This window comes from Phalacrocorax carbo, chromosome 17 (assembly GCF_963921805.1).
Source record: "Phalacrocorax carbo chromosome 17, bPhaCar2.1, whole genome shotgun sequence".
NCBI lineage: Eukaryota > Metazoa > Chordata > Aves > Suliformes > Phalacrocoracidae > Phalacrocorax > Phalacrocorax carbo.
In genome coordinates this window covers 1,199,342-1,211,619 of record NC_087529.1, presented here as the reverse complement: position 1 = coordinate 1,211,619, position 12,278 = coordinate 1,199,342, and the positions used below count along the sequence as shown (strand labels likewise).

The window sequence follows — 12,278 nt, the reverse complement described above, 5'->3', positions numbered from 1 at the left end:
CCTGCGTCCCGCGTGGAAGCTGGCTGTGTGTTCTTTTGCAAAGAGATTAGATTGTGAGTTAAGAGAATACAGAGTAAGTGGGGTCAACCCGAACTGCCTCGCTCTTCTCAAGACGGTGCTTCAGAACACAATGGGAGCAACAAAACTCGTGTTACTGACTTGCCTCCTCACCGATCTCTTCCTGGCATCCTACCGCTGGCACATCCAAGGAATTTGCAGGCTTGCTGCTTCTTGGCCTTTCCAAGGTCTGGCCCAGTACTTCGGGTGTGACAGACTCTCTGGTTTGGAGTATTAGGCCAGATCATTCCCCAGCACTGATGACTCGAGTCAGGCCGAGGAATAACTAGAACATGGAGCAGACCTTTACTGGTAAAAATGCATTAGAGGTGTGTGTGCATTTGAGTGATTTAAGCAGCTTTAGGGCTTTTGAAATGGCGAGGTTTATGTTGCACTAACTCGCCTTTGTGCCCAGCTGCTTCCCAGGCGGTACCGATGCCCTCGTGTGACTTCGGTAACCTGCCCGTGTTGCCGCCACTCCGGCTTAACGGGTGTGAATGCCGCGGTTCTCCTTTCAGATTGTTCATTTCAGTTCTGGAGCGCCGAGTATCTTTTTATTCTTACTGAATGTTCTGCGTAGGCTCAGATTAGGCTCTGTATGGCACTTCCTGAGTAAGCCAGCCCGCTGCCAGCATCTTCACTGCCCTCTTGCCTGCTGCCTCTGCTCTAATTTCATGTGCACACAGAACCACTCTGCAGCCTTGCCAGGAAGCTGAAAGTTCATCCATTTGAAATAAATATAAATAAATTTTATGACATCCTTATGATTTGCTGGTGGATAACTCTTTATTTACTTTTGGTCTTGAAAATCAGCACATCGGTTTTATTCCCCCCCGCCCCCCTTCCGTGTTCACATCTCCCACTCTGGGATCAAATGCGGGAAGTGAATCCCCCCATGAAACAAATGTTGGGTTCTCATGAAGCTCCTTCACCTCCTCACCAGGCACAAGCTCGCTGACCAAAAGACTCGCAAGTCGCTGGGGCGGGAGGAGTTTCGGCTTTTGCACTATGCTGGAGAGGTCACCTACAGTGTTGCAGGTAAGCGTGTGCATCACCTCCGCTGCCCCTCGCTCTTTGTTCCTCCTCCCCCCGTCCTCTGCCCGCTGAATTAAAACAGCCTCACTACATGGTAAAGAGAAATCTGGGCATAGAATACGTCCACACATCATTTGATGAACCAGATTAAATTCCCGTCTCAAATTCCTGCCCTGTTGTGACGTTCCTGTGGAACAGCGGTGGCAGCCTGAGCCGTTTCTTTTTCTTCCAGGTTTTCTAGATAAAAACAATGACCTCCTCTTTCGGAACCTGAAGGAGGTGAGTGTGGATAGAGGGAGTTTCCAATACGCAGCAGAACAAGGAGTCGGGTTTATAGTGGGTGGCACCTGAGGGAAAAGGTCCTTCTAGATGCCACCGGGAGAACAGTCTGTAGGGCTCCACTGTGAAAAGACAAATTGAGGTGCTCAAAGTTCATTATACTATTAAAAAGTAAAACAAACCAAAAAACCCCAAACAAACAGTTTTGTGCCATGTTTCTGTGGTAGCTCTCTGAGGAATACTCTGTGCTTTATCTCTGGAAACGTCTCTCTCTGCAGACCATGTGCAACTCTGAGAACCCTATCATAAATCAGTGTTTTGACAGGACGGAGCTGACAGACAAAAAGAGACCTGAAACGGTAAGAACACAAGAGCTGGGTGGAAGCGTGGCTGTTTCCTCTTTTTAAGAGACAGGTGGGAACGTGGTAACCTCCACGCAAGCCTCGTACCTTTAGAGCTGGGAGGCTGAGGTCTGTTTGCCGTCACAAGTACTAGCTCTAGGTCATGCTTCATTCATAGTTTTCTTTCTTTTCTCCCAGGCAGCAACTCAGTTTAAAAACAGCCTCTCCAAACTCATGGAAATTCTGATGTCCAAAGAACCCTCCTACATTCGTTGCATTAAACCTAACGACGCCAAACAGGCTGGTATGGCCCCGGCGGCTCGGCCGCTTTCCTACGGCAGCTGTGTAGCGAGCGCTAGATCCCAGTCAGCGAGGCACAGGAAGGAGCTCAAATAACAAAGTCCTGCAAGACTTTGTCATTTTGGGTCTGTGCCAGAGCTTCTCGGAGGAGGTGGTGGCACTACCAGCGGCCAGGAGTCAGAGCGGGAGCACTGGTCCCGGGTGGAGGAGGGTCATGTTTAAAGTGGAGAATTATTAACCTACGTAACTTCCTCTTAACGACTGTTTCTCCCTCGCTTCATCCTCCTGGATGTGTAGAACATCCTAAGGGAGAACTTTGGGAACGGCGTATAAATGTGTATTAAGGGCGGGGAGGGGAAGCCGGGAGACACAGCGTGTGGGACTTGCTCTGTGAGGATGGGGTAGAGGTTAAAGATAATTGTGTAAGATTAACCGAGAACGGAACGTTCCCCTTCTCCAGATGGAGGGGCAGCTGTACGTTGATCACGTTTCTCTGTTTTCATGCTCTCTCAAGATCGATTTGATGAAGTTCTAATCCGACATCAAGTGAAATACCTAGGGTTGATGGAGAACCTCAGAGTGCGCAGAGCTGGGTTTGCGTATCGAAGAAAATACGAAGTTTTCCTGCAGAGGTAGGATTACCTTGGGCTGGTCCCTCCCCCCGGTCCCGCAGCTGCTGCGGCTGGGGAGCTGCTCTGAGAGGCAGCCTTTACACCTGAAAGACTGATTTTCTTGCGGGAGCGAAAAGCACGGCCTCCCCCTGCGTGGATTGGGCTTCTCTCCCTAAGATTTCTTCTGCTGCCAATTTACAGGTACAAGTCACTTTGTCCAGACACGTGGCCGACATGGGACGGGCGGCCCCACGACGGCGTGGCCGTGCTGGTGAAGCATCTGGGCTACAAACAGGAAGAATACAAAATGGGACGGTGAGTTCTTCTCTTAACTGGGGATTATGAATCACTGGATGGCCATGTCGTCGCTTTTAAATAAGGCTTCTCTATCTAATGGGTGAGGAAAAGATTAGAGATCCCAAAGGGGATGGTAAGGGCAGGAAGGGAACTTCTCCACCATGTTGAACATAATTCTGCATTTCTATTTCTAGAACAAAGATTTTTATCCGCTTTCCCAAGACCTTGTTTGCAACGGAAGATGCTCTGGAAGTGAGGAAGCAGAGTCTGGGTGAGTCTCACACGCTGCAGTACCTTCACGGGCAGTTGGCTCTCTGTTTTCTGATTTTGTTTGCTTGTTTGTTTTCGGGGGGTGGGGATTTAGGTATAAAAGGTTGACCCTTTTTTCTACCAAGACTTGCTTGGCCTCAATTTCAAATTGCTGTTTTTCTTGCGATTTCAGCAACAAAAATGCAGGCCACGTGGAGAGGCTTCTACCGTCGAAAGAAATTCCTGCACATGAAGCACTCAGGTACGAGCCAGGGGCCCCTGCAGCGCTGTGTCGTCGTATGGTTTGAGGTGGCCATTGCTGTCGGATGGCTCCAGTCTGATGCGCGAGAAGGAACGTTCCCAAAGCCTTGCTGGCAGTAGAATGGAAGGTGCTGGTGGGGCACTGAGTCCTTCCCCCCCGAGCCTGTGAGACCCTGAGCCAGAGGAGCAGACTTTGCTCGTGCTCGCCCAGCCTGCTGTTGGCATCGACCCGTTGTATCATACCGTTAAGAACTTAAATCGTATTCTTTCCCGTAGGACATGTCGACGGCTGTTCCCTCGCAGGGCGGGCTTTCTTGAGCACTCTTTGCTGCCAGTTTTGTGGGGAGTCAATATTGGTACGAAGGAGCTCACTTAGTGCAAAATCTTTGTATTATTTTTAGCAATAGTGATCCAGTCCTGGTGGCGGGGAACCCTGGGGCGCCGGAAAGCTGCCAAGAAGAAGTGGGCAGTTGAGACTATCAGAAGGTGTGTAAAGAGTAACCCAATGCATCAAACGGGTACTTATTTCTTAAGGATAGGATGAGAAGACTAAACTTTCTTGTCACTACCGTATCAGAGGGTTGTGGGTAGTTTTTTAATAAAGTACAACTACTAAGTAAATCCCAGAAAACGGTTTGGTTGGAATAAATATCTCTAATTTTTTATCACTTTCCCAATTTTTCTAATACAATTTTCTTCTTCCTCAGGTTCATTAAAGGTTTTATTTACCGGAACCACCCTCGCTGCCCAGAGAACGAGTATTTCCTTGATTACATCCGCTTCTCCTTCCTGATGAACCTCAAGCGTAATTTACCAAAAAACGTTTTGGACAAATCGTGGCCAACGCCGCCGCCGTCGCTCTGCGAGGTAGGGGCTGCGAAGGCCTGCGGGGACCCTCCTGCTGCCGGAGCGAGCCAGAACCAGGCTCCCGCTCGGGTTCCGCGGTGCAGTAGCACCTCCGCTAGGAGAATTAATCCAGACGTCGCCACGTGTGATTATAGCACAGCTGTAAAGTTATTAGGCCTGTCGTAGTGACGGCTCGTGAGCGTGCGGTGCGCTCGCACCGCCACTGCCTACCGGGCCTCTCACCCGTTTCTGGAATTTTCTTCCCTTTTTCTCTGAACGAATTAAGTTCCCTCTGGACAGTTAAATGGGCTGCGACGACACTGTGGTCGCCTGCGACGAACACATTCAGCTTCCTCTGTTGCCGTTATTCGGCTGCAGCTGGCACAGCTGGGGTTTCACCTGACCAAAAGAGTTACTCAAGAGCGACGCTCAGTAGCGAACCAGTAGTTCGGTTCAGCAATGCGCTTTCTGCGGGCGCGGCGCCTCTCTCTTCGCTGTGTGACGTGGTTTGCCGGTAGCTTTGAGCTATTTTCAGTCATCGTGTGCTCTCTTCAGGCATCCCAGCTCCTGCGGCAGCTCTGTATGCAGAACATGGTCTGGACCTACTGCAAGAGAATCAGCCCAGAGTGGAAGCAGCAGGTACGAGATGACTTTACCTCATCTCCCAAGAACGGGGCAGGGGGTTCTCAGCAGTATTTCTTGTAAGACATGAAGGAGGGGAACAGGTGGAGGGGAGGGGCAGGGGCACTGCTGCAGCAGGGCGAGGGGGAGGACCTCTTGAACCACTGTGTTCTCAGCGCCGGGCGAGCCCTTCCCCAAGGACACCGGGGTTTGGGTTGGGTTTGTTTTGTTGTTTTGTTTGCAGTTGTCCTTCGGTTGGTTTGGGTTTGAGACAAAAACACTAAAAGACCAGAATGTGCATAAAATTAAAGAAAAACCATTATATACCTATTTCAATACTTACTATTTAAACGGTGTTGCATACCCATGCCCCTGTATAATTTCCGTACTGACAGGCCCTGCTACTCTTCCCGTGGAAGATCGCCAGCGTAAGCAGGCGCGTTGGTCTGCTTGCACCACGCGAAGAGGCGAGCAGGCGCTCTGCAGCCACAAGGCCAGGCGGTCGCCAAACCGAGCAGTTACGTGGCCAGTTAGCGCCGCAGTTCTAGCTAAAAAGAATAAAAATAATGCTGAAATTTGATTCACCTTAGTCACTGAAAAGCTGTGGGGGGAAGGAATTTTTTTTAATATTAAAACCAGCCCAGCGAAGAGACAGCATAGGCCTTACATACCTGACCCAGGTCAGATGTCACTGTTGGCACAGTGACAGTTGCCATTAAGCTTTTTTATTGCACAGCGTCTCATACCGCCGCTGAAGGCCTGCAAAGTATCGAGCACATGTAACGAACCGCTGTAGATTAGTTAGCGGCTGAGCCTGTGATTAGGGACACGGGGTTAATACCAGCCACTGCCGCGCTGGCGGTGGAAGCGCAGCAGAACACTTTCTTTTCCCCAGCAAACCAGACTCTCTGATAACGAGTAGCTTTTAGCCACGTTTTCACCCGTAAATCACCTCAGGTACTTCGTAGTGCGCGGCAATGGGGCGCTCCCCTTCCCGCGTCCCCGCGGCCGCAGCACGAGGCGGAGCTGAGCGCACAGCTCCTGTTTGCCGGGACCGTGTCCTGGAGCGCTGCCATGGTGGACGGGACCGAAGGGTTACGGTGACCAAGCCTGTAACCAGGAGCGCGCAGGGCGCGCTGGCGCCTGCTTGCCAGAGGATAAGGTGCAGCCCTGTAACGCGGACCTCGGGGCCCGCAGGGACGTAACTTCCGTGTCAGTGCTTCAAGTAAGGATGTTGGCTTGAGGGGGGGATCATCCGAAACATGGCAAAAGCCACAGGGGATAGAGCAGGAGAACAAACTGGTTCAGGTTAAGGAGGAAAAGCTTAAGAGAATCACTGCAGTGGGCAGATTCTAACGCCCATGTTTAAAAAGCCTCATCAAAATCCAGGAACTAGATGCCATGGCCAGATAAATTCAACCCAGAGCTATGACACATACTTTTCTGCCCTAAAGACTGGGGTGCTTTTGAAAAATGTAAGGAATGTGTGGAATAGTTCCTGTAACTTTGTGACTAGCCTGAGGAACTAGATAATGACTTCATAAAACCAGAAGGAGAACATAAATTTGTCCCAAAATATATCTTTTTATTTAAGGAGACATTTTATACCAAACAATACATCTTTTGTCCTTGCAGTTGGAACAAAAAGTAGTTGCCAGTGAGATTTTTAAGGGCAAAAAAGACAATTACCCTCAGAGCGTTCCCAGACTCTTCATCAACACGCGACTCGGTGAGTAGGTGTTGTGGAGGGTAACAGCGAGGGGGGGAATAATCCGCTCTGGCCAGAAATTTCTCTTTCTGACCCCACGTCTTTGGTTTTAATACAGGTAACGAAGAGATAAATGCCAAAGTCCTTCAGGCTTTAGAGAGTGAAGCAATTAAGGTGAGATGTGTGTCTCAATACTTTTATCAAGCTGCTAGAGTTACTCAGCACAATATCAGAAGATGATATTTCTGAGGAGAATACAGCAAGAATTTTGCATTACACTAAGCTCGTAACACCTTAGCAGCTCCTCTGGGGGAAGAGGTGGTGGCTCAGGTATATGGTCTTGGGTTACGGGCAGGTTTTCAGCAGTTAAGAAGTGCCAGGGTGGCCGCTGCCGCTGTGCAGAAACCGCCACAGACTGAAGCTAAACGAGGCTTTTCCAAGCCCACAGCCAGGCAGCTGTAGTCATCGAGTTGTTTGGGTCTCCTCTAGGTCAACAAGGCAGGCTGTAGCAGAACAGAGACTAGGACTCAGAAGGATTGTCTCCAGTCCCAGTTCACCAACCCCTGGCCAGGGCCTCCTGCGAGCTCGCTAGGCTGGAGGGAGGGTGGCTGACAGTGAAACAAGGCGCATTTTTAGCACTGTTAACGCTTATTTCAGTATGCAGTTCCTGTGATCAAGTACGACCGGAAAGGATACAAAGCAAGAGCACGGCAGCTGCTTCTTACGCAGAACGCAGCCATCATAGTCGAAGAATCCAAAATCAAACAACGGATCGACTACGCCAATCTGACAGGTGAGAGCGGGACCGTAAACCGGGTTTGGTGCACTTGGCTGAAGTCAGACTTCACCCTGGCTACAGTTAAGTAATAATAAAATGACCCGTTTGGAATGGAATTTTCTGATCCTGACAGGCATTTCAAGTCTGTAATATCTTGAAGCTGAGTTTTTCTAAAATTAAACTCCATAGAATGTCACAAAAATTACTCAATTCGGCTCCCCCCAGCCCCTCCTAAGCCATTTCCCAACCGCACATCTCGTCTGCAGGGACGTTGCACCATTATTACACAGCAGCGGCCCGGGACGCTGCTCCAGCCTCCAGCCCTCTGCAGGGGAGACAGACGCGATACTGTCAGGGGAAACTTGGTCAGAGCACGAGAACTGCTGAGTCTGGTGCATTTTAGTCATTACTTGGCTCTGTCTGAGACCTCTCTTGCTTCACAGCTCCAGCTCTGCTACAGTTCCTCTTCACCACCAATTTTGGTGCTAATCATTTCAACATCAGCCTCATGCAATTACCTACTGCATTTGTAACTGCCACCCTTTGACGTGGTTTCCCAGGGCAACACTAACCTGGGGTTCTGTGACTCCCGTAAGGGGCCGTTACGGCAGAGGTGCGTGTTGCTCTACCTCAATTTAAGTCGCTAATCTGGTTTGTATCTAGTGTCAAGACACTAAACAAAGTCCAAAGACACACTAGGAAGACACAGGCACTCCTGAAACGCAGCACAGCACGCCTTAGCTGATCCCCACCCTAGGGAGAGGGTTGTTTTCCTTTAGCAAACAGGCGCAACTCGTGGCAGAGGCTAAGCCTCTTGCTTACAGCGTGGTCGGAAGGCGCTGCTGGCTGGCCGAGGAGGAATGCCGAATGCAGAGCCCGAGGCGGGCGCAGCGCAGCATAGTGAGACCCTGCAGCAGCCCGGGACGGATCGGCACAGACCGCGACGCCCGCGCGTGGGTCCCGCCTGCCCCTCGCAGCAATGACAGCTCCTGCAGCAGCTCTGGCCTTTCTTACCACATGCTGGCGGGCCAAAGTAGCTCTTTGTCAAGTCCGTGAAGGCCACAGCAGTTTGTAAGCAGGCGTTCTTCCTACTTCTGATGGACAGAGGCATCTGGAAGTTTCTTTTCCATCGTAGCAGAGTTACAAGCGCTTGTCTGTCACCCTGCAGCCTGTTCAGCCGCGCCGCTGACGTAGCGCTCCCGCGCGGCTGTCGGGCGTCTCGGCGCGGGAGCCACAGCTGCTGCGCTCCTGGGCGAGGGGCTGAGCCACCGGAGCTGTGCCGGGTGTCAGGTGTCCATTCTCTGTTGCAGGCATCTCCGTCAGCAGCCTGAGCGATAACTTGTTTGTGCTGCACGTGCACTGTGAGGACAACAAACAGAAGGTAGCAGGACTCACCCATCATTTCTCCAACCCCTCTAGATAAAGTTTTAAAGGCACAAAGCAAAGAAGACCCAGCTGGGGGGCAGGGTGCGTGTGGGGGGAGTGTGTGTGGAGGCACACGTGGTGATGTGCGTGACTAACTCAGTGCCAGCTCTAAGCAGCATTCCCCTCGTGGTGATGGCTGGGGCTCACCAGTGACTTGGTCACCGCCAGGGCCGGTGCTGTCCCTCGCCCCCATTACTGGTACCCCGTTAATAAATTGCTGCCACAGCTGCAGCGTGGCCCCAGAACTCTCCGCTTGGAGAAGAGTTTTTCCACACTAGCCTACGGAGCGCGGTCTGTCGCTGTAGTTACAGCACCATCAGTTTGGTCTAGCAGCACTGTGAAGCCGTTATCGTAAGCCACTGTCTGTCCTTCCGCGCAGGGAGATGTCGTACTTCAGAGCGACCACGTGATCGAGACGCTGACAAAAACAGCCATGCAGGCAGGCAAGGTCAATAACGTCAACATCAACCAGGGCAGGTGAGCAAAGCCAAGCCCCTCGCAGGAGCTGCCCTGGGTTTCCCGTGTTGGCTCTGAAATGTACCTAATGCATCTTAACTAAGGCCCCGTGTCCCTGAACAAGCGCAGCCGCTGCAGCTGAGCAGCCGCTTACACAGGAAAAGGGCAAAACTAAGCTAGTGGAGAGGTGGCCAGTACTCATCAAGTCTGTTCTTACCTTTCTCTTCACAGCATAAAATTCACAGTTGGGCAAGGCAAAGAAGGCATAATTGACTTTATATCGGGATCAGAACTGCTTATAGCCAAAGCCAAGAACGGCCATCTAACAGTGGTGAGTGCGGGCCGAGGCTGGCAGCGAGGGTGGTGCGCGTGCGGCGGCTGGACGCGCTGCGTGGCTTCCTGCTGCAAGCGCTGCCCTGCTCTGCCAGCCTGTCCCCTCCGGCGCTGTGCGTCGTGCCGCGACGTCCCACAGTCCTGAGCGACTGCCGGGCTGGCGCAGATTCACCGAGTGATTGTCCCATCACCTTATTTTCTCCCCAAGATTCAGGCATTAATGCTATACTCTGCTGCCAATTGAATTTTAGAAAGACATCTAAAAACAGAGAAAGCAAAAAAAAAAATATGTTTGTAGCATTCCTGCTAGTCAGATCTAGTCACGCAACTAACCTATGCTTTGTCGGATGAAAGCTAATTCAGAAATAAATGCCGGAGTCACTCCCCAGCCCTACCGCAGGCTCACCAGCCTCAGAGCAGCGACCAGCACGTCCACTTTGCTCCTCGCTGACACAGTCCATCCCAGAGCCACACAGGTGGCGCTGGCGGAGGCTTGCCTTGCTGTACGGCACCCCTGCGGGCTGTACGCAGGAAGAGCGGTTACACTTGCGTAGGCACGCCGAGATGAGGCCCAGCCGGCTGTACTTGCCCTCAGTCCCAGCACGCCAGGTGACTTAGGCTATGAAGATGCACATCCCGCCATTCTTCCCCAGCCCTTGCAAACCATCCCCAGGAACGCTTTTCCAGTTTTGCCACCCCCCTCCCCAGCAAAGCCGAGCCGGCTCCTGCCGCTGGCCCTGGCGGGGGCTTACTACAGCCACGACGCTGGCGTGTGGGAGCACTGGGGACACCTCTAAGGTGCAGCGCTGCCAGTACCTGCCGCTGGTTCCAGCTGAGCCGGCCCAACTCCGAGTACCCCAGACATCACATACTGTGGCCTAACTGGTCAAGTCTAAAAGCCATGCTTTGGTGCGCTTTAGATGTTTAGGAGCTAAAACGTTGCATCGTCTTTTGTTTTCAGCACACCTTCAGCATGTCCTCCTCCTCCCGCAGGTCGCGCCTCGTTTGAATTCTCGATGATAAATCGCGCCACCACGACAGGACCTTTCCTCCATCAGGCTGACCGCACCCCACAGAACGGGCCGGACCTTGCTTCCAGCCAAATCCCCCCTTCCTCGCTTCGCTCATTTTGTTTATCGTTACCAAAGACCTGCACTTTCAGGAAAACCACAAAAATACATCTTGCTTTCTTGTCTTAATACGAACGTCCCAAAAGAAAGGCCTTCTCTTCCTTACTTTAGTGGCAAACACATGGGTCCAACGCAATGTCTGTGCACCCGTGGCTCATGGAACACATGCAGCTGGGCTTTGAGGGAGAGGTAGCTCCAGCTCGGTTAGAGTTTAAGCCCTGATGGAAACGACCAATGTTTGTGCTTGTCGTCACCAAAAAAGCACAATCAGAAAACAAGTAACTGCTGCTTCGTCAGCCAAAGCAATGAAATGCCAAACTTTATATTCAGAAAGAATGTTTTATGAAGAATTTTGCTCCGAGACGTTTTGATGCTTTGTGTTACAATATATTAAAGCCATATTGTGTAAATGAGTAAAACCCTGTAAATATAGCTCAGTATGAGATGCACTACAAGAAATGGAGTTGATGTGGAAACTTTTGTTTTAGATTTGGAATTTTTATTGGTTTTAGTTTATGATTATAAGGTATTAACCTGAGAAACCCATCCTGTAACTTCTTCACTGATCTGGACCCAGAGACTCTTACCTTTTTGAAGTCACCTGTCCCATTTCTTGCTCTGTGGTGATATTTTTATACCGTAGGAACTTTTTCATATCCACACATCCAACCTGTAAGTAACAGGAACTGCAGAGGCCACCCCTCCTGCGCCGCTCCAGGCTGGCAACGAGCCCTGTGGCCCCTGGCGCCAGGATGCACGCGAGCCCCCTCCCACCACGTACCTGTCCGGCGTCATCACTGCCCCTTCCCCCACACAGCTCCTTAGGCTCAGAGCAGCACCTTCAGAAAAAGTTGCTTTTCCTCTTGTGTTTAGCAATAACTGGAAGTTTGAGTTCCCACGATAAAACTCCACACTTGCCACAAATGCCTCTCAGTACTGCCTTAAAGAGGAAGAGACGGCCAGTTCAGCACTGCTGGCGTTACTGACCAACTGCTGACGGCTCCCTGGCACGGCCGCATCTTCCGAAGCGAGCTGTGCCGCTTCGGGTCTAACCCGGCGCTAGACCGACACACCTTTTGAACGCTACCTGGTCTCAGACTGCCTCGCAGAGGTTAATCCTAAGCACCTTCATTTAACAGAGAACCCAAATGGCTACAGGGTGGACAGCTCTGCGTCGGACACCTGCTGACAGCAAATCACAGCTCCGGCTTCCATTTCCAAGGCCTAGACCTCAAACGGTGCATTTTGCGCTCCTTCATGTCCCGCCTCTATCCTGATGCGGCGGCAACAACAGTTCCAGTAAGCCCCAAATAAAATACAGCCAAACGTGTTGCCACTCACAGACGATCAGCTCTGTCTCCCTCGTTTTGGTCCCTGCCATTACGCCGTTCTCCAACACTGCCCCAGGCCTGGAATGCTGTACACACTGTAGGACACACACACCACCCCACTGTCTGTGCTAGGTGTATATACGATACAATGCTGTATACGCTACTATATAACCTCTTCAAGACTACACTCAATAAATTTTTACAGAAGGAAACCCAAACC

General features: G+C 51.3%; 1 protein-coding gene across 4 annotated transcripts in view; it reads left to right on the top strand.

The window, feature by feature from the left end:
• The window catches only part of MYO1C (myosin IC), a 55,896-nt gene extending 43,626 nt beyond the window's left edge, over positions 1 to 12,270 (top strand). For 3 of the 4 annotated variants that reach the window (XM_064467763.1, XM_064467764.1, XM_064467761.1), the window contains exons 15-32: positions 1,001 to 1,095; positions 1,325 to 1,371; positions 1,650 to 1,730; positions 1,911 to 2,016; positions 2,527 to 2,644; positions 2,825 to 2,938; positions 3,115 to 3,191; positions 3,363 to 3,431; positions 3,832 to 3,916; positions 4,138 to 4,297; positions 4,832 to 4,915; positions 6,533 to 6,626; positions 6,724 to 6,779; positions 7,263 to 7,398; positions 8,694 to 8,764; positions 9,188 to 9,285; positions 9,496 to 9,595; positions 10,591 to 12,270. In XM_064467763.1, the coding sequence (XP_064323833.1) occupies positions 1,001 to 1,095; positions 1,325 to 1,371; positions 1,650 to 1,730; positions 1,911 to 2,016; positions 2,527 to 2,644; positions 2,825 to 2,938; positions 3,115 to 3,191; positions 3,363 to 3,431; positions 3,832 to 3,916; positions 4,138 to 4,297; positions 4,832 to 4,915; positions 6,533 to 6,626; positions 6,724 to 6,779; positions 7,263 to 7,398; positions 8,694 to 8,764; positions 9,188 to 9,285; positions 9,496 to 9,595; positions 10,591 to 10,617 (1,618 nt within the window). In that variant the 3' untranslated portion in view covers positions 10,618 to 12,270. The remainder of the gene's footprint in view (positions 1 to 1,000; positions 1,096 to 1,324; positions 1,372 to 1,649; positions 1,731 to 1,910; positions 2,017 to 2,526; positions 2,645 to 2,824; positions 2,939 to 3,114; positions 3,192 to 3,362; positions 3,432 to 3,831; positions 3,917 to 4,137; positions 4,298 to 4,831; positions 4,916 to 6,532; positions 6,627 to 6,723; positions 6,780 to 7,262; positions 7,399 to 8,693; positions 8,765 to 9,187; positions 9,286 to 9,495; positions 9,596 to 10,590) is intronic. The other variant, XM_064467762.1, reaches the window with a different exon arrangement.
• Positions 12,271 to 12,278: the final 8 nt, after the last annotated feature.